Source organism: Symphalangus syndactylus, chromosome 11 (genome assembly GCF_028878055.3).
Source record: "Symphalangus syndactylus isolate Jambi chromosome 11, NHGRI_mSymSyn1-v2.1_pri, whole genome shotgun sequence".
Classification (NCBI taxonomy): domain Eukaryota; kingdom Metazoa; phylum Chordata; class Mammalia; order Primates; family Hylobatidae; genus Symphalangus; species Symphalangus syndactylus.
This window is the reverse complement of record NC_072433.2, coordinates 47,562,157-47,584,938: the sequence shown is the minus strand read 5'-3', so window position 1 is coordinate 47,584,938 and position 22,782 is coordinate 47,562,157. Positions and strand designations below refer to the sequence as shown.

The 22,782-nt window shown below is 37.8% G+C and overlaps 1 protein-coding gene across 1 annotated transcript in view; it reads right to left on the bottom strand.

Annotated features, from left to right (window-relative positions):
• The window catches only part of LOC129457765 (lon protease homolog 2, peroxisomal-like), a 93,795-nt gene that overhangs the window by 49,994 nt on the left and 21,019 nt on the right, over positions 1 to 22,782 (bottom strand). Inside the window, exon 2 of the mRNA XM_063612756.1 lies at positions 16,846 to 16,987. Coding sequence (XP_063468826.1) covers positions 16,846 to 16,987 — 142 coding nt within the window. The remainder of the gene's footprint in view (positions 1 to 16,845; positions 16,988 to 22,782) is intronic.

The window sequence follows — 22,782 nt, the reverse complement described above, 5'->3', positions numbered from 1 at the left end:
AATGCATATCTGATGGCTTCCTGTGTGCTATGTTTATTTTATCTTACATAGAAATGCAGATTCACTAAGCTAGATGAATGCGTAAGTGACTATTCCTCTGCTCCCCTCTCACAGGTGAATGGCTGAACAACGACTCAAAAGAACGCAACCGTTTGTCTCTTGTCTACTCATACCTTTTAAAATTTCTTCCTCTTTCCCCAATATCTGTCCATTCCCCTTTAAATACTGAAGCCCTCAAAATCATCTCTGGAGAACATTGCCAAAATAAACTTCTAAACTGGTTGAGACCTGTCTCAGATACTTTCTGGTTTTCAAAAGCATAAAAAGACATATAGAATATAAACAGCATCAGAAATACTGATCAATATTCTGGCAGAAAATAATTTCTGGTAATCACTACTCAGATGAAGCTCCAAGGCAAACTGGTGAGTCCATGGAAGGACGAAAATTACAATTAAGAGCTTTGTAGCTATCAAACCTCATCTTCTTACCCTAACTTCAGAGCAGGGATTCTATTGCCCACATCCAGGGCCACTTTCAAAAATAATTAGAGCTGTTTCTCCTTTATTCTCCTCAACTAAAAGATTTTTTGTATCAATCCTAGGACTATAATTCCTACCAACAAAGTATGACTGGGAATGGAAATAGCTGTGATATGACACATTATTCCTGGGAATGTGAAGTCACAATGGGATGTACACTGAGAATTGTTCTTCAATAATAATTTCTGACAAGAAGAACTACAGATGTCTGTAGGCAATCCAGGAATAGATTACATAGAGTTAATTCCACATGACTAGGTAACTGTCATCTTTAGGTGTGATATAGTATGATTATGCTTTTTAAAAGTGTATATTTTTTGTCAATAGATACTGAAACATTTATGAAAAGATGATGATGTCTGGAATCTGCTTCAAAATAATCAGAGGTTGGGTAGGGGAGAATGGGAAGCAATAGATGAAACAAGATATTAAAGGTGGGTGATGAGTCCACAGAATTCGTTATACTATCTTCTCTGCTTTTGCTATGGTTGAAATTTTCCACAACAGAAAATAAAGATAAAATAACATAACTAAAATCAGCTCTGAAAGCCACACACAATTAATACTATTATGATACTGTAAAATATATATTTGGCCTTCATCTCTTTGTTTCCTGACATGCAACTCCTAAAATCCTTGGAATCACCAAAGTGATAAGTATCATTTTGTATGTTAGTGATTGACTGGTGGCTGGCAGTCCCTCCACAGCTTCAGGATGGGGGCTGGTCACAGGAAAGACCAAGGCATGATTACAGGGCTGAGGACTTGTCAGTTCCCCACCCCAATCTCTGGGGAGGGGAGAAGGGCTAAGAGTTGAGTTGATCACCAATGGCCAATGATTTAATCAATCAGGCCTATGTGACAAGGCCTCCATTAAAAACCTGAAAGGACTGAGGTCAGGAGGCCTCCAGGAAGGTGAATATGAGCACACCCAGGTGCAAGAAGGCTGGTGGACCCTGACTCCACTGGGATGGAAGCTCCTGTGCTGTTTGTTTGTATTCTTTAAAATATTCTTTTAATAAACCAGTAAATGCAAGTAAAGTGTTTCCCTGAGTTCTGTGAGCTACTCTAGCAAATTAAGCAAACCTGAGGAGGGGCTTGTGGGAACTCCAATTTATAACTGGTTGGTCACACGTTCTGGAAGCCAACTCACGACTGACATCTGAAGGGGGAGGCAGTCTTGTGGGACTGAGTGCTCAACCCGTAGGATCTTATACACATTGTCAGAACTGAATTAGAGGACACCCAGCCGTGGTCGGCTGCTGAAGAACTGCTTGCTTGGCATATGGAGAAAAAAACCCATGCGTTTGGTCAGAGGTGTTCTGTGTTGTGAGAGTACAGTAGGATAAACTGAGTTTACTTTTCCTCTATATCCTCAACTATGGAAATTAAATCTGTGATAAACACAAACTTGAGAAAAGTGTTCAGGACACAGAAGAAAAAGGGCTTTAGAGACATGTAGGGGATAAATACGGGAAAAATTAAGAGATACAATTCATAACTGGTTAATATAACTGAAGAAGAGGTCTCAGTAAATTAAAATAGGGAATAAAGAAACAAAAATATTCTAGAAGACCCTGACACTATAGTTTGAAAAGATTTAGATTCCTCCTCCTGTGCAATAAAAATGAGAATGTCATTAGAATAACACCTATAGAATTTTCAAGCGAAATTATCACTAGTTTAAAATATTTTACAATCTTGAATACATCAAATATACGTAATATATATAAGATATGATGCATAATAACAAAATGAACACCTGTGAACCTACTACCCATTTGTGAAGACATTTGCTTATATATTTAGACCAGTGGTCACAAAAGTGGAAAATGACCCACCACCAAAGTGCAAGTAGAAAATATTAGTATTTGTATTTATCTTTTTTATTTATAAATACCAGAAAAAAATAGCTTGTAAATATTTAATATCCAAAATGGAATTGATGTCTTCACTTGGAAGAAGTTCCATAATGTCGAAGGCTGCCTGTGGTGCCCTCACTTATCTGCCTTAACTATAATTACAGCACATTGCTGTCCATGTGTGCTGTGAAAAGAAAATATATTTGGCCCCCAAAATCACTAGACTAGAGGGAAAAGTCAAGCTGGGAACTGCTTAGGGCAAACCTGCCTCCCATTCTATTCAAAGTCACCCCTCTGCTCACTGAGGTAAACCTGATTGCCTCCTTTGGAAAGGCTAATCAGAAACTCAAAAGAACATAAGGGTTTGTCTCTTATCTACCTGTGACCTCGAAGCCCTCTCTCCAGAGAGCTGTCTTGCCTTTCCAGACCAAACAATGCTCACCTTACCTTACATATGCTGATTGATGTCTCATGTTTCCCTAAGATGTATAAAATCAAGCCGTGCTCTGACCACCTTGGGCACGTGTCATCAGGACCTCCTGAGGCTGTGTCATGGGCGCGCATCCTCAACCTTGGCCAAATAAACTTCCTAAATTAACTGAGACCTGTCTCAAATTTTCTGGGTTCACAGAGCCTAATATTACAAATGGGTGGAGTGTTTTAAAAAGATTCCTGCAAAATATCATTAAAAAGGGTATAGGCAAAGGTATGAACCACAAGAAAATAACAGAGTTGACACTTTTATTTATATAATAAGCTGGGATAGACATATTATGAAGTAAAAACAATTATCTAATTAGAACACAGTGCTTTCATTTAAAATATAATTACCTTTTAAAACTGATTCCGTTTTACATAAAGTACATGATATGAGCACACTGGTACATATATATTATGTATCTATTATATATATCCTTTGTTATGGACTGAATTGTGCCCCCTCAAAATTGACAGAATCCCTAACCCCCTCCACTCTGTCTCAAAGGCAGTCAGGGTGAAGACTGCATTTGGAGACAGGGTGTTTAAGAAGGTAATTAAGGTTAAATGAAGGTAAGAGGGGGCCCCTAGTCTAATATAACTGGTACCCTTATAAGAGGAAGGAGGAGACCCCAGGGATGCATGCACACAGAAGGTCTCCCGAGGACACAGCCACAAGTCGGTTGTCTATAAGCCAAGGAGAGAGGCCTTAGGAGAAACCAAACCTATAGACACCTTGATCTTGGACTTCTAGCGTCCAAAACCATGAGGAAATAAATTTGAACGAAGTAACCTGAAAATATATTTCATCTAAACAAGTGATAAACCAAAATATGAGTATCAGAAGCACGCAGTGAAATCATTCAAGCACAGAATCAAAATGAAATGGGCAAGGAAGCACTTCTATTATAGAATGGTAGAGTAAGAAACTCTGAAAATCTGCTCCTCCAGAAAAGCAATGAGAGAGCACTAGCAAAAATTGTCAAAATCAACTTTTTCAGAATGCTACATATTAACTTGCAACAATTTGAGGAGTGCTTATTCAAGAAAAACAGCTGAATCTCAGTAAACAGAATGAGCTTTGTGATATTTTAACTTACCTTACACTCATCTCTCTCTCAGGTTCATAGTAGCAAAACCAACAGCCTCATAACCCCAGTAGCTGTGAAAACCAGTAGCCTAGCAATCCTGTTGGGGGTAGAAAAGGATTACAATCCTTCAAAAGCCCCATCCCCAGAGAACTGTCCCTGTTTGACTCTGGCAGTTGCTTTGAAGAGCTCCATATCCTTATTTGACTTAACTCAGAGAACACTCTGTGAGAACAGTTTTATCCTTAGGACATTTGCCAAAAACAACCAGTGGCAACTGTTTAGCACTGCAGCTGCCTGAGGCAATCAAACTAGTTGGGACTAACAAGACGCTGACCAAAAAACTTAAATGGAAAAACTGGGAAATGAGATATTCATGGGGGCTTTGAAAAGCCTTGACATACGCCTGAGAATCCAAAATTTCATGTGAATGTGCAGACTCTAAGTATGTATGTCCAGGAAAGACCTGAGAAGGCCCCAGAAGCTCATCTTTGGCAGACACTGAGGCTCTGCAAAAGCAGGAAGTGAAGGCTAAGGCAGAGTTGTAAACCATCTGCCAAAGTGTGAAAGGCCCACTTCAATACACACATAAGAACCCCTTGGGCAAGGAGTGGGAGAGCTACTGTCCAGGTCCTTAAGGAAATCTCTGTCCAGTCACTAGCTGACCACTAAACAAACTGAGCAACTTCAGTGGTCACACATTAATGAATAAAACAGACTTTACAGAATGAAACCAGAAAGTCACTAAACAAACAGCAACAACAGCACAAACAAAAAACCCTTAAGGTTATATTATTCAATTATATATCTGACTATATTTAATATAAATATAACACTAAATATTCAGTTTCAAAAATAAAATTATGACACACACAAAGAAATACAAAAGTATGGCCCTAAATACTAAAAAAAAAAAAAAAAAGAGAAGTCAGCTGGGTTCAGTGGCTCATGCCTGAAATCCCAGTACTCTGGGAGGCCAAGGTGAGCAAACTGCTTGAGCTCAGGAGTTCGAGACCAGCCTGGGCAACATGGCGAAACCCTGTCTCTACAAAAAATTAGCCAGGCATGCTGGTGTGTGCCTGTAGTCCCAGCTACTTCGGAGGCTGAGGTGGGTGGGTCACTTGAGCCTGGGTAAGGTTGAGGCTGCCATGAGCCACAAGTGCGCCACTGCACTCCAGTCTGGGTGACAGAGCGAGACCTTGTCTCAAAAAAGAAAAAGAGAAGTCAGTGGAAACCATCCCTAAGGAAGACCATGTTGGATTTATTAGATAAAGATTACAAATCAGCAGCCCGGCACGGTGGCTCACAATTGTAATACCAGCACTTTGGGAGGCCGAGGCAGGCAGATCGCAAGGTCAGGAGATTGAGACCATCCTGGCTAACATGGTGAAACCCCGTCTCTACTAAAAATACAAAAAATTAGCCAGACCTGGTGGCAGGCACCTGTAGTCCCAGCTACTTGGGAGGCTGAGGCAGGAGAATGGTTTGAACCTGGGAGGCGGAGCTTGCAGTGAGCCAAGATCCCGCCACTGCACTCCAGCCTGGGCAACACAGTGAGACTGTCTCAAAAAAAAAAAAGATTACAAATCAGCTATTACAAATATGCTTTAAAAACTAATGCCACAACATGGATGAACTTTGAGGAAACTAAGTGAAGTCAGTCAATTATAAAAAGGTAAGTACTGTATGATGCACTTATATGAGGTATATAGAGTAGTCACTCATAGAAACAGAAAAGAGAATGCTAGCTGCCAGGGACTGAGGGAGGCAGAAAGAAACAGGGAATTGCTGTGTAATGAGTATACACCTTCACTTTAACAAGATGAAAAAGTTCTGGAGATTGGCTGCACAACAATGCGAATGTGCTTAACATTACTGAACTGTACACATAAAAGTGGTAAAAATGGCATTCTTTCTGTTATATATATTTACTAACATTTAAAAAAACTAAAGGAAATCATGTCTAAAGAATTACAGGAAAGTATGAGAATGATGTCTTGACAAATAGAGAATATAAACAAAGATAAATAATAAAAATTTTAAAACAGAAATTTTGGAGTTGAAAACTACAGTAATTTGAATGAAAAATTCACTAGAGGGGCTGAACGACAATTTCAGCTGGCAGAAGAAAGAATCAATGAACTTGAAGACAGGTCAACTGAGATGATTCTGTCTGAAGAACAGAAAAAAAAAAGGCTTTAAAAAAAGTGAACAGCACTTTAGAGAACTACAGGACTCCGCAAAGATTACCAGCACACCATAATACAAGTTTCAGGAGAGGAAAAAGAAAGGGGCATAAAGAATATTTGAAGAAATACTGGCCACATACTTCTCAAATTTGATGAAAAACATTTACCTACACATCCAAGAAGCTCAAAAAGAACTAAGTAAACTCAGAGGATCTCACATAAACACAGTCAATCTGTCAGAAATAAAAGACAGAGAGAATTCTGAAAACTATGAGAGAAAAATGCTGCCCTCATTAGGCATAAGAGATCCGCCACAAGCTTAACAGCTGGCTTCACAGCAGAAACCACAGAGACCAGAAAGTGGTGAGAGGACATATGAAAGGGCTGAAAGCAAACAATTGTCAACCCAAATTCTATACCAACAAAATTACTTCAAAAATGAAGGAGAAATTAAGACATTCCCAGAAAAACAAAAACTGAGAATATGTCACCAGAAGATGAGACAAGAAATACAAAAGACTGAAGTTAATGGACACTAGACAGTATCCACACAAAGAAATAGAGAGCACTGGCAGAAGTGATTACGTTGCAAACATAAAAGACGGCGTAAATATATTGTTGACGTAACTTTTTCTTATCTGATTTAAAAGATAATGGCATAAAGCAGTAATTACAGTTGATCTTTATTATCCCATATTTGCAAATTTGCCTATTCGCTAAAATTTGCAACCCCTAATCAATACAGGCATACCTCAGAGACACTGTGAGTTCAATTCCAGACCACTGCAATAAAGCAAATTTTGCAACAGAGTGAGTCACATGTATGTTTTTTTTTGTTTCCCAGTGCATATAAGAGTTATGTTTACACGATATACTATAGTCTATTAAGTGTGCAATAGCATTATGTCTAAAAAACAATGTACATGCCTTAATTAACAAATACTTTATTGCTATAAAATGCTAATCACCTGAGTCTTCAGTGTTAGTTGTTGCCATTTTGCTGGTGGAGTGTCTTGTCTCAGTATTGATGGTTGATGACTGATCAGGTGGTGGCTGCTGAAAGTTAGGGTGGCTGTGGCGAGTTCTTAAAATAAGGCAACGGTAAAATTTGCTTCATCTATTGACTCTTCCTTTCATTAAAGAATTCCTTATAGCCTGCATTGCTGTTTGATAGCATTTTGCCCACAGTAGAATTTCTTTCAAAATTGAAGTCAATCCTTTCAAACCCTGTTGCTGCCTTTATCAACTATGTTTACGTAATATTCTAAATCGTTTAGAATTTCAACAAGGTTCACAACATCAAGGCTGTCATTCAACAAGGTTCACAGCATCCTCACCAGGACTAGATTCCATTTCAAGAAACCCACTTTCTTTGCTCATCTGTAAGAAGCAACGCCCCATCTGTTCAAGTTTTATCATGAGATTGCAGTATTTCAGTCACATCTTTGGGTTCTAATTCTAGTTCTCTTGCTATTTCTACCACATCTGTGGTAACTTCCTCCACTGAAGTCTGATCCCCTCAAAGTCATCCATGAGAGCTGGAATCAACTCTTCCTGAACTCCTGTTCATGTTGATATTTTGACCTCCTCCCATGAATCATGAATGTTCTTAATGGCATCTAGAATGGTGAATCCTTTCTAGGGGTTTTCAATGTACTTCGCCCTGATGCATGCGACAAATCATAATCTATGGGAGCAACAGCCTTAAAAAATGTGTTTCTTAAATAATAAGACTTGAAAGTTAAAATAACTCCTTGATCCATGGGCTGCAGAATGGATGTTGTTCTATAAGGCATGAAAACAGTATTAATCTCCTTGTACATCTCCATCGCAGCTCTTGGGTGACCAGAAGCATTGACAATGAGCAGTAATATTTTCAAAAGAATCTTTTTTTTTGAACAGTAAGTTTCAACAGTGGGCTTAACGTATTCAGTAAAACCATGCTATAAACAGATGCGTTGTCACTTAGGCTTTGTTGTTCCATTTACAGAACAAAGGCAGAGTAGATTTTGCATCATTCTTAAGGGCCTTAGGGTTTTCAGAATGGTCAATGAGCACTGGCTTCATCTTAAAGTCACCAGCTGCATTAGTCCCTAACAAGAGAGTTAGCCTGCCCTTTGAAGCTTTGAAGCCAGGTACTGACTTCTCTAGCCATGAAAGTCCTAGATGACACTTTTTCCAATACAAGATAAGGCTGTTTCATCTACACAGAAAATCTGTTTTTTAGTGTAGCCACCTTTATCAATGATGTTAGCTAGATGTTCTGGATAGATAACATGATGCAGCTTCTAAAATACATCAGTACTTGCTGCTTGCCTTTGCACTTTATGTTGTAGAAATGGCTTCTTTCCTTATATCTCATGAACCAACTACTGTTAGCTTCAAATTTTTCTTCTGCAGCTTTCTCACCTCTCTCAGCTTTCACAGAACTGAAGAGCCTTAGGGCCTTGCTCTGGACTAGGCTTTGGCTTAAGGGAATGTTGTAGTTGGCTTGATCTTTTATCCAGACCACTAAAACTTTCATCATATCAGCAATAAGGCCGTTTCACTTTCTTTTTTTTTTTTTTTATTATTATACTTTAGGTTTCAGGGTACATGTGCACAATGTGCAGGTTTGTTACATATGTATCCATGTGCCATGTTGATTTCCTGCACCCATTAACTCGTCATTTAGCATTAGGTATATCTCCTAATGCTGTCCCTCCTCCCTCCCCCAACCCCACAACACTCCCCAGAGTGTGATGTTCCCCTTCCTGTGTCCATGAGTTCTCATTCTTCAATTCCCACCTATGAGTGAGAACATGCAGTGTTTGGTTTTTTGTCCTTGCAATAGTTTACTGAGAATGATGTTTTCCAGTTTCATCCATGTCCCTACAACGGACATGAACTCATCATTTTTTATGGCTGCATAGTATTCCATGGTATATATGTGCCACATTTTCTTAATCCAGTCTATCGTTGTTGGACACTTGGGTTGGTTCCAAGTCTTTGCTATTGTGAATAGTGCTGCAATAAACATACGTGTGCATGTGTCTTTATAGCAGCATGGTTTATAGTCCTTTGGGTATATACCCAGTAATGGGATGGCTGGGTCAAATAGTATTTCTAGTTCTAGATCCCTGAGGAATCGCCACACTGACTTCCACAATGGTTGAACTAGTTTACAGTCCCACCAACAGTGTAAAAGTGTTCCTATTTCTCCACATCCTCTCCAGCACCTGTTGTTTCCTGATTTTTTAATGATGGCCATTCTAACTGGTGTGAGATGGTATCTCACTGTGGTTTTGATTTGCATTTCTCTGATGGCCAGTGATGATGAGCATTTCTTCATGTGTTTTTTGGCTGCATAAATGTCTTCTTTTGAGAAGTGTCTGTTCATGTCCTTTGCCCACTTTTTGATGGGGTTGTTTATTTTTTTCTTGTAAATTTGTTTGAGTTCATTGTAGATTCTGGATATTAGCCCTTTGTCAGATGAGTAGGTTGCAAAAATTTTCTCCCATTCTGTAGGTTGCCTGTTCACTCTGATGGTAGTTTCTTTTGCTGTGCAGAAGCTCTTTAGTTTAATTAGACCCCATTTGTCAATTTTGGCTTTTGTTGCCATTGCTTTTGGTGTTTTAGACATGAAGTCCTTGCCCACGCCTATGTCCTGAATGGTATTGCCTAGGTTTTCCTATAGGATTTTAATGGTTTTAGGTCTAACATTTAAGTCTTTAATCCATCTTGAATTAATTTTTCTATAAGGTGTAAGGAAGGGATCCAGTTTCAGCTTTCTCCATATGGCTAGCCAGTTTTCCCAGCACCATTTATTAAATAGGGAATCCTTTCCCCATTTCTTGTTTTTGTCAGGTTTGTCAAAGATCAGATAGTTGTAGATATGCGGCATCATTTCTGAGGGCTCTGTTCTGTTCCATTGATCTATGTCTCTGTTGTGGTACCAGTACCATGCTGTTTTGGTTACTGTAGCCTTGTAGTATAGTTTGAAGTCAGGTAGCATGATGCCTGGGATGCAAGGCTGGTTCAACATACGCAAACCCATAAATGTAATCCAGCATATAAACAGAACCAAAGACAAAAACCACAGGATTATCTCAATAGATGCAGAAAAGGCCTTTGACAAAATTCAACAACCCTTCATGCTAAAAACTCTCAATAAATTAGGTATTGATGGGACGTATCTCAAAATAATAAGAGCTATCTATGACAAACCCACAGCCAATATCATACTGAATGGGCAAAAACTGGAAGCATTCCCTCTGAAAACTGGCACAAGACAGGGATGCCCTCTCTCACCGCTCCTATTCAACATAGTGCTGGAAGTTCTGGCCAGAGCAATCAGGCAGGAGAAGGAAATAAAGGGTATTCAATTAGGAAAAGAGGAAGTCAAATTGTCCCTGTTTGCAGATGACATGATTGTATATCTAGAAAACCCCATTGTCTCAGCCCAAAATCTCCTTAAGCTGATTAGCAACTTCAGCAAAGTGTCAGGATACAAAATCAATGTACAAAAATCACAAGCATTCTTGTACACCAATAACAGACAAACAGAGAGCCAAATCATGAGTGAACTCCCATTCACAATTGCTTCAAAGAGAATAAAATACCTAGGAATCCAACTTACAAGGGATGTGAAGGACCTCTTCAAGGAGAACTACAAACCACTGCTCAATGAAATAAAAGAGGATACAAACAAATGGAAGAACATTCCATGCTCATGGGTTGGAAGAATCAATATCATGAAAATGGCCATACTGCCCAAGGTAATTTATAGATTCAATGCCATCCCCATCAAGCTACCAATGACTTTCTTCACAGAATTGGAAAAAACTACTTTAAAGTTCATATGGAACCAAAAAAGAGCCCCCATCGCCAAGTCAATCCTAAGCCAAAAGAACAAAGCTGGTGGCATCACGTTTCACTTTCTTATCATTGGTGTGTTCACTGGAATAGCATTTCTAATTTCCTTTGAGAATTTTTCCTCTGAACTCACAACTTGGCTATCTGGCACAAGAGGCCTAGCTTTCAACATGCCTTCCTCACTAAGCTTAATTATTTTTAGCTTTCAATTTACAATGAGAGATGTATGACTCTTCCTTTCACTTCAACACTTAGAAGCCACTGCAGGGTTATTACTTGGCCTAATTTCAATATTGCTGTGTCTCAGGGAATAAGGGCCAGAGGAGAGGGAGAGAGAAGGGGGAATGCCTGGCCAGTTGAGCAGTTAGTACATACTCAACATTTATTGATTAAGTTTGCTGTCTTACATGGGTGCAGTTTGTAGTGCTCCAAAACAATTACAATAGCAATACCAAAGATCACTGATAACAGATCATCATAATAGATATAATAATGAAAAAGTTAAAAATATTGCAATAACTACCAAAATGTGACATACAGACATGAAGTAAGCTGTTGGAAAAATGGTGCCAACGGACTTGCTTGACACAAGGTTGCCATAAACACTTTTTTTTTTTTTTTTTGAGACAGAGTCTTGCTCTGTCACCCAGGCTGGAGTGTAATGGTGTGATCTCGGCTCACCGCAACCTCTGCCTCCCAGGTTCAAGCGATTCTCATGCCTCAGCCTCCTGAGTGGCTGGGATTACAGGCATGCACCACCACGCCCAGCTAATTTTTTTGTGTTTTTAGTAGAGACAGGGTTTCGCCATGTTAGCCAGGCTGGTCTTGAACTCCTGAGCTCAGGCAATCTACCTGCCTCGGCCTCCCAAAGTGCTAGGATTACAGGCGTGAGCCACTGCGCCTGACCTGCCATAAACATTTAATTTGTTAAAAAAACACAGTCTGTGAAGTACAATGAAGCACAACACAATAAAACAAGGTATGCCTTATTTAAGGCATTTTTTTACTCCATTCGATTTTTGGAAATTGTATCATTAATATAGCATGCAGTGAGATAAAAAACTAAAATAATATCTTAGGCCTTAAGCTTTTTTTTTTTTTGAGACAGAGTCCCGCTCAGTTGCCCAGGCTGGAGTGCAGTGGTGCGATTTCCACTCACTGCAAGCTCCGCCTCCCAAGTTCACGCCATTCTCCTGCCTCAGCCTCCCAAGTGGCTGGGACTACAGGCGCCCGCCAGCATGCCCGGCTAATTTTTTGTATTTTTAGTAGAGACGGGGTTTCACCGTTAGCCAGGATGGTCTCGATCTCCTGACCTCATGATCCACCCGCCTCAGCCTCCCAAAGTGCTGGGATTACAGGCGTGAGCCACGGCGCCCGGCCAGGCCTTAAGCTTTTTATCCTTAAGAGGATGAAGCTGGATTAGGTGATGTCTAAGTCCCTCTCTTCTGACGTTCTTTGACAATAATTGTATAGCTCAAATCAAAAGATCATGTCTACTGTATCTAAGTAGTAAATATACTATTGATCTAATTACTAACTGGATCTAATTCTAATTAAGTAAGAACTTCAGTTTTAAAGCAAGTTTACTATATCTAGACTAGTGACTTTTCTATTTTGGGGAATGTATGTTTTTTGAACTGTAAATATTATTGCCTATAAAGACAATTAATTATTGTATCCATGCATTTTATTTGCCCATTCACACAAAAATGTATTTGAGATATGCATTCATATTTAACAATAAAGTCTGGACATGTGCCAGTTATAAATATAACATATATCTGGTAAGAAAATAATTCCGTAATTTTCTTTCAAGTCTATTAATTACATACAAGCCCTTACTTTTGTTATATCTAATATTTTAGTGCTACTCAGTTATAGACTTGCCCAAATTCTACTGCCTACCACCATTTATTAATTAAGTAGTTGGACCTATTTTTATAGTCTTCCAATAAATTTTCAAAAGAGAGTATCTAAATTTTGAATTCTCCTTTTTTGGACAATATTAAGTAATAACTTGAAATACATTCTGTTTTACATAAGCAACAATTACAAGGTAGATCAAGGAAACGGGCATATCCTTCATAAATAAAAAGAAGAATATACAGCAGAAAAAGTTTATTCTTTATTCAGAGTAAGCACTCTAGTGTATATTTACATCTACTATTACATTCTTCACACCTGGCCTATATTACCTTAATAATATAAATTAGCTTAAACATAAAATAATCTTATACATTTACAAATAGTATCTAGATATCATTTTTTAAAAGTAGGTTTTCTATGTAGAAAGATAATAAAACTATACTTGGGTCTCCAAACTCTCAGGAATATTCACTGTAAATGTAAAGTGTTGAGTAACTGAATTTGTTCTTTTTTTAAATTTAAGTGAACCTACTGGCAATGGAAACAGCAGGTGGCTTTCAAAATGGACACAGAAGAAATATCAGTGGATATTAAATTAACATCTGTAGAGTACTTTACCATTTATAGAGTGCTTTAAAATGTATTGTTATTTAACTGTTTCAACAATCTGTGAGGTCTGAGGTTTTTACCCAGGACTTGGGCAAGCAGGGAGGAAGAGGCTGTCAGGTACCAAGATAGTCAGTTCCTCCATATGTATGTCTTGCTTCATTTTATAGCATTTATAGTCTGTAAGGAACCGATGCTATTCATAACTAAACTACAATGATTAGTATGTGGGCCCGGGGGCATTTACTCTGAGATATCATTTGAGGTTTTCATACCTTTTTCTTGAATGATAATAAATCAACTGCCAAAAAAGTGAGTACCAAGGTCTACATCAGACAAGAAAATATCATTATGCTAGCTGCTTGTTATCAAAGATCAATTTAACAAATATTATTGAATAATTACAAAGTATATATAGGTGAAGACCTAAAACATATTGTGTATCAATTGAACAAATAAACAGGGGACTTAATCATCTACTACTACTTGTAAAGCTGTCTTTGGTGAACTTGCTTCAAAACAGTTGTTGAAAAAATTTAAGTGTCAGGGGAGTACTCTAAAATTCTTTTCAACAGGATAACTATAAGTGTCTAATGGGAGAATCTGTCAGATAACCTGAAAAAATGTCCCAGTATAAATTAAACTGAAAGTCTAAAGATATTATATAAGAAACTACTAAAATCTTAAATAATGTTCACTATTTTACTCTTCACAGTAAAATGAACCAGAGTAAACCAGTTATGGAGCCAGAAGGTAATGATCTTACAATAAAAAATAGCAAAACTGAGCCAAATCAAACCCTTACCTCCAAATACCAGGGCTTTTAAGTAAGGTAACTGTACTTTTTTATTGTCCAAACAAAACCCACTTCCGAGACTAAAAAAGAGAGCAATTAATACTAGGCATAAACTGGGACTGTGCCAGGCAAACCAGAATGTATGGTCTCCTGTTTAATAAGACACATGTTCCAGGCCATCCTGTTCTAAGATCACAAAAACAGAAAAGAAACAGGAAGCATGAGGGAGCTCAAAGCACAGAAATAAACAAGAAAAAAATAAAAACTTCCACAAAGTAAGTTTTCCTCAATTTTACAAATCAATTTGCATTAATAATATTTTAAGCAAGGGTAAAAGGGAGGAGGGGCTGATGTGCTAAAATAAGGAGGACCGGCTGAAACAAATTTAGGAAGCAGTCAGATCCCAGATCCCCTCCCCCACCCCAGCAAAACACTGGAAGTTTATTTTCTTAAGAACATAAAACAGCGGTTTTCTTCACAGGGACCCTGGGCACAGCTGAGAAGAACATATACTATGCTGAAAACAAGAGCTCAGGTGAATGCATATATACGGATGCTGAATGCAGTGATACCTCCAACCCCAATCATTCTTCCCCTGCTTGGTTCCCAGAATGATGCCTTCATTCTCAAGGCAAGAGACAGGAAGAGTCTTCTCTGAGGAATCTGACCATCCTAAGAAGGAAGACCTAAAGCTATTGAGTAGAAGATTCCTCAACCAAACAGCCCAGCCAGGTGACTCTATTGTGGACCTCACTGTTGATAAGCCCCACTCCTATGCTCATCGCCTCCAATCAGCCTTTTTGTTCCTTACTATTAAATATAAACACACAAACAAAAATGTCCAGATATCTAATGAAAGACTCTAATATAAAAGACAGAGACTAAAAGAAATATACAATAAACAGATAAAAGCAGCTTAAAGAGAAGTAATTTTTTTCTTTTTCTTTTTAATATACCAAGTGGTCAGAGAAGTAAAATTTTAAAAAATATCTATAAGTATCTTTCTCATAGAGGTAAGATATATTACAACTACGTAACAAGAACAGGATACTATAAAAGAACATGCAGAGAAAGTTTTTGAAATAATAAATTCAGAGGGTTTTTAAAAGATAAATCTGAAAAAGTCTGCACAGAAAGTAGAGCAAAACATAAAAGTGGAGACTAATAGGAGAGAAAAGATATGTCAGAAATGTAATATCCAAGTCATGGGAGTTCCAAAAACTAACGAGGAAAAGTCATCAATAAAAGAATTTAAGAAAAAATTTTAGAACCAAAGAATAGGAAGAATTCAAAGAAAGAATAAGCAAAAATGCATGAAAACAAACCCATGCCAAGGCAGATTATTATGAAATTTCAGAATCCCAGGATAAAGGGAAGAACCTGAAAGTTTTCAGGGTAAAGCAGGTCTGAAAGGATAGGAACTGAATGGAATCAGTTTTACGAACAGCAGCACTGGAAATGGGAAAGTGAAGTAAAATGGAGGCAAAGTACAATTCTGTAGAAAAATTATTTCCAACCAGAATTCTATACTCAAATTACTAATCAAGTATGAGAGAAACATAAAGACATTTTCAGATATGCAAAGTCTAAAACATTTACCACTCATGCAAGCTTTCTCAGGAAGCTATCAGGGAGTTAACACCACAAAAATGAGGGGATGGACCAACAAAGAGCAAGAAATGGAATACAGGAGACAGGAAATCCAATATGGTGAAAGGTGAAGGGAGAACCTAGGAAGGCAGCCATAAAACCTGATGTCAAAAACAACCAGTTCAGAATGGACGCTTAAGAAGATAAGATGGATAGAACACCTAAAGTGTCTGAATGTCTTGACAGAATTAGACGATTGGTGAAAAAGAAAACAAAAGAAACAAGACAGCTAACTCTGAAAATATTCTTATAAAGTAGAGAAAAAAAAAATAGGAACAGGAAAAGTGATCATAGTTTACCATGTGGCTCCTGCTGTGAAAAGCATTTACATAATCATAATAATGTAAATACTAATATGGATGTAACAAAAACAAGAAAAAATTCTTATTGCGAGATCTAGGGTATAAAAATGATACAGTGGGGACAAGGGAAGTAAAAAGGTAAAATCTCCACCTCCTCTTGGGGGTGGTCTATAGAAAATGACAAAAACTAAAAAAAAAAGAAAAATCAGGAAGTGCAAGATAGCCATGCTATTTTGAAAATAGGATTAATCAACTAAAAGCTAAAGAGGACAAAGTGCAGAAGAGGGCATGGGGGACCCCAGGGAGAAGGAGACTTGCTTGCTGTTTTTTTGCCATAACTGTGCAGAATTGTTGGTCTCTAGATAATAAGTGTGCACAAAATTTTGTTGAACTATTTGATTAAAATAGAAAAGGAAAAAAAAGAGAGGACTTAGTGAAAGAAATCTCAAAAACATTTTAATTTAAGTGCCAAATTGCTCAGACCTCAGCCAGTATCAAACTGTTTTTCCCATAACTAAAGCTACACCACTGTGTATATCACTTGAATATGATTATCAACCCTCCTCCATACTCTTCCAGTATGAAGACAGACAGGGAATTTTCCAAATCTTACCTCAAGCAGAGCTGCTGCTGGATCACCCTGTAGACTTTTTCCCAGTTTGTCAACCTCATCTAATAGGAACACTGGGTTGTTCACTCCCACAGTCTTCAAGCCGTTGATGATGCGACCAGGCATGCTGCCAACATAGGTGCGCCTAGAGAAAGCAAGTAGCACGTTCACAGTGTGAGATGTCAGGAGGCAGGAGCGACGCCATTCAGAAATCAAAACTTAGGAATGTGAAAAGATCATTTAGCTATCACTATAATATAGCAAAGAGGTACTATGTATTTAAAAGGTACTATGATAAATCAAAAGTTATTATATTCAATTCTAATCTTATCTTCTACTTAATTCTGGCTACAAGTTGCCCATGATATTGGAAGAACTGTATCACATTTTGCCACTTGTTGAAATGAAGAAACATGACACTTAAGTCACCCGTTATGGTTCTTACTCTTCAAGATTCCAAAATGTCCAAAGTACCCTATGAATTCCCATGCTTTCCATGATTTTTCTGAGCATCCCCCTACCCAACGCAACCACCTTTATACACACTGAAATGATGCCCCAGGGCCAGCTAAAACATCATCATCTTCACGAAGGAAATTAAAATCAGTTCAAACGGCCACTCAGAATGCAGACCAAAAACAACCACAGAAAAGAAAAACTCCAATCTCTTTTATTTTCAAAGGAAATAATCTATTAATTATAGTATGAGGATCTGGGGTCAACAGTATTTATATCAGAATTCCATTATTCTGTCCTTTTGAACAAAACTGTATTCATCCCATATGCACTAATTGGCAATAACCACGTTCAGCCAGCCAGGTATTTTGTTAAACGTTAAAATGTGAGAGCCCGCTTTATCGTATTCGGACAAGAATCACCCACATAATTATGACAGATGTAGAGTATGGCATGAAATAAAAACACATATGTTTATCAAACCAAAAAAGGTGTCTTTTTTACAAAGCCAGCAAAACTTAAAGCAGCAATTTACTAATTTTAATTATAACCTTGCTGTCTACGTTGTGCAAAGCAAATGCTGTCTCTGAAAAGGCATAAAAGCCTGACTGCCGAGAAGAAAATGATCAATGATAAGTGGCACAGCCGCAGTTACCTCATGATCTGCACAAAGCCGATTCACAGAGCAGGCCTGATTTCTGCCACATGACTGGTATAAAGTAGGACAGAATAAACAGAGTGACCTTTGAAAAGACAAGCAAGCCTTAAAAACATCATGGGAATGCCTTTCATCTGGGAAAGGTGACCAAGGCACAGAGAAGCAAAGGCAATAAACATTGTCCTGTTAATATAAGGAATTAGCACATTCAAGATTTCAGAATCAGATACAGGAAAGACAAGACTCAGAATTAATAAATTCTTTTTTTTTTTTTTTTTTTTGAGAAGGAGTCTCGCTCTTTCACCTAAGCTGGAGTGCAGTGGTGCGATCTCAGCTCACTGCAGGCTCCGCCCCCCCGGGGTTCACGCCATTCTCCTGCCTCAGCCTCCCGCGTAGCTGGGACTACAGGCGCCCGCCACTTCGCCCGGCTAATTTTTTGTATTTTTAGTAGAGATGGGGTTTCACTGTGTTAGCCAGGGTGGTCTCGATCTCCTGATCTCGTGATCCACCCGCCTCGGCCTTCCATAGTGCTGGGATTACAGGCGTGAGCCACCGCGCCCGGCAACAAATTCTTTCCAATTATTTTTCTAGAGAACTTACAGATTTGCCATTTACTCTGATTTTTAAGAGTGGTAGGGAAGGGAATTTTTTTAAAGAATCTCAAAGCCTCTAATGGGTCATTTTTTGCTGCAGTTATTTATTTGCCTTTCCTTTTTTGATGAGTAAACTTCAAAAACAGGTATTGACAATTCTACACCTAAAGTTACAAAGAGAAAATAATCTAGGTAGGCACCCTTTCCAAAAAAAGTGGAATCCTAGATTCTACTCACACTGCATATAAGCAATTCCTCTTACACTTTCCATTGCTTCCCAGAGCCTACAGAATAAGGTTCAAATTCCTTTGTCTGGAGTTCGAGGCTTTTCACAATCTAGCTCCCATTCATCTTCCCAACTTGCTGCCATTACTTTCTTGCTTCATCCACAATCAAGATCCTATTATGCCCCTTAAAAATTTTTACCTTTCTTAAAAATATGGTGCCTTCCTGCCCTTAATACTACTCTTCCTGCTTGCGTAAACCCCAACAATTCTAAGAAACTTTTTCTGACTACCTCTCACAAGGTGATCGCTCTAATAATGCAATGTCTACAGCACTTACTGGCCCCGTAACTCATCTGATGGTTACTTACGACCTAGTTTTTATTCATGGGTATAATAACCTCCTCTAAAGAGCCAGTGAGCAGTTTTATGACAGAGACGAGGTCTTACCACAGAGTAGAGGCTAGATATAGAGCTGTAAGATTGTTCCCCACCAGATCCACCATGCCAGCACTCAAAGCATCTTTCCATCAGCACTCTAAAGGTAACACAGTACAAGCCTCTGAATACTATTTTGGGCAAATTACTTGACCTAAGCCTCAGTTTCCTCAATAAGATGGGGATAATAATGTCAACCTGGTGGGTTATATTAATATAAGGATCATGAGAGAACACAGGCAAAGCACACAGCACAATCCCTGGCACACGGTGAGCTTTCCAATGATGCTCATCGTTATCAGCAACAGCTACTTAAAGTTTACTTCTGGTTTCCTGGAAAAAGCACAAGAGCAGAATTCAGTACACCTGAATTTGAGTCCCATTTCAATTTCTGCCTCAACTTTTGCAAAAGTCTTTTATAGCAGACAAGAAAGAAAAATATAGGCATTTCACCATCCACACTCTTCCTACCTATTCAATTAAAGGGCTCGGCTCCCGCAGGCTATAATGCAAACCGTTAAAATAAAATTTACAAAGAATTTGGAATATAAAAGAGTTTAAGTGTTACAATGTTAAGTGAAAATGACAGGATTACAATTCTGTTACTTAAAATCCAATGATAAGTCTGGCAGAACAAAACAAATGTTAACAGTGATTATCTTTGTATGGTAGAAAAACATGAGGATTTTTTCCTTTCTTTTTTTTATTTTTCACATTTTCTACCAAGGGTGTGTGGATGTGTGGGTGTGGGTGTGGGTGTGGGTGGGTGTGTGGGTGTGTGTGTGTATCTCAAACTGGAAAAAGTAATCAGTTTAAAAAAGATCCTAATGATCTCAAAAAGAAAAACAGTCTTTAAGAAACTGGGATTTTAATGCATAGTAGCATGTCTAAACAAATGCAATTATTCTTCTGGTAGTCATTCCTAAATCTTTTTATAGACTAATTTCTATGGGTGTACTCATCTAAAGGGTTGCATAACTTCCAAAATATTATGTTTTAATCTACATGAGTTCACAAAACACCTAGAGAGCATTCACCACATTTAGCACCATGTTAAATAAGCATCATGGGGTACATAAAGGAGATAGAGGATAAATCCCCTGCCTGAGAAAGCTTGTACTTTTTATAAAGGTATTTATGTTTCATCTCCCTAGTTGTATGGTAGAAATGCCAGAGGCCTGTATTCTATAAAGGAGCACAATAGGTGGTCAGTTTAGAGAAGAGTAAAATCATAACTGACTGCACTTACATTAATGGAGGAAGCCTTGGGTCGAGGCCTTAAAATAAACCTAAGTTTTGGACAGGCAAAGAAGAGCTACGTGCAAATACAAGTTGAAAGGATAGTGGGCAAACCATAATATATATCTGGTATACTATGCTAAAAAAATATATTAGAAGCTTGCTGCTTCAGTTATTTTTCCCTTGTAGAAACTATTAATGAAATACTTTATTTATAACTTTACCATTTTAGGTTGCATATGAAAATGTATCAATGTGGAAATCACAAGTTCATTTTTCTTCTCATCTTGTTTGCAAGTTGAGACAAGGATTTCTTGCAATAATATAATTTTATTATCTAAATAAACAGCTGGTAAAGTATTTCTAGGAGTTAATATCCACAGTGATTTAAGATATATCATAACAATAATATTTCTTTTTACCAAAGAACAAATGAAAAACAATTATGCAAACATTATTTCATAAAATTTCGTCTTAAAAGAAGTTACTTTATATTTAATTTGTGTGAACTGATTTAAATTATTTAAATGTAATATTTAAATATAAAAGTTTAAGTTGTTAAAACTGATAGAAGGGAATGGGTATTTTGTGGCTTACAAAGTGGACAGAAAAATCACAATGGAGATAAACCCAAATGAGAAATGTCGAAAAGACTGAAAAACTGAATGAGTTAATATGTAGCATAAACATTATTCTTCCTTTAAGCTACTCAAAACAATACAGACAAAAATGAGGCAATGTTTAGTCAGATCACTATTATTTTCCAAGTTTAAGATTAAATATTAAGGCAAGGCTTTCTTTTGCTTCCCCATCTCCCACCTCATTATCATTTAACCATAAAAAACATATCTTTGCTTGTTTTTAAAATCAATCCCCAACTTATCGGCATCCTCCTTCTCATGCGCAGGTACTTTCAGCAAAAGGAAAGTGTTCCACCCATGGGAAAACAGGGAGAGTGAGTCGCAAAATCGAGAGGATAAGCAAGGGCAATAACAAAGCAGCTTTCTTTTTCCTTGTCTATTCTAAGACTGTGGAACAGTGGTGCCTACTCAGAGGCTGAGGAAAAACAAAACTTTTCATGAACTCTAACTGTGAGCACGTGACCGGTACTCAAATGCCAAGACCTGGGTTGTCTCCCAAATGCCTCAACTGTCACATGGAACCACATGTTCCCCCAGGCACACCCACGGTTGTGCTGGAATTGTCGGCTGTTCTTTCTCTCTTCCTCCTATTCACCTTTAATTCATAACTGAACTAAGTGCATGCTCTGCCCTCAGCCTTTCCTCAACAACTGAACCCCACTACTCTCCATGTGCTTCCAAACAGGGTTTGAAATAAAATTTTTCACCAGGCTTTAATAATTCATGGGGTAGATGGGTCATACATCCCCAACAGCACAAGGGCAGGTTGCTATAGTAGTTAATCAAACATCTGGTACACTGATGGCTAAGTCACACCAGCAAGGTGTATCTAAAATCAGGCTGAATAGAATGATTCACAAAACAAATCCTTATACTTGGCAACAATCACAGCCTCCATATATATGTTTCTAAAAAGGTTATGTTTACAAATATTTTAGGCAATGGTGATTGTAACATGACTTCCTTTTACAAAAGACTCATAAAGTCAATTCTTATTTTCTTCAGACTCAATTTTCTTAATACAGTCACACACACAAAAGCATATTCACTTGAAAAAAAGAACAAATTTTATATGTCAGTAAGGATTTAAAATAGAGATTTATTTTAATCCAGCGATGTTCATAAGTGGTGAGAACCATGACACTATACACTGTCCATTAATAGGCAACAGAAAAATGCATTTTCCCGTAATTCTGCCATATAAATTAAGTAATAATGCTGAGAATAGGATAAATATTTTAGAAGGCAATTAAAAAAATCAGATTGAAATTTATAAAAACTCATACTGAAGCTTGTAAATCTAAATTTGTCCTCCTGAGAATTTATTAATAGAATTTAAATAATGGTTAAAGCTAATTTTTAGGGAATGTTCACTGTGTGTCAGGCATTGAATAAGTGCTTTCTAAGCCTTATCAAATAATCAATACCAATGTGAAAAGAAGTAAGAACAAATTACCTGCATGTCATGTGCTTATGATGTCAATTTCACATAGCATTAATTCCACAAACTCACTCTCTAAATGCCATCGAATACTTACTCTGTAGCTAAAATTAGAAGATTAAGGCCGTAGACGCAGCTTCTTTAAGTTTGGTCCAAGAGAAATGCCAATTCCTTTACGAAAGCAAACTACAGCCTCTAGTGGTACATGCAAGAATAAGAAGTCTAGGCGACAAAAATATCTTTTGAAATT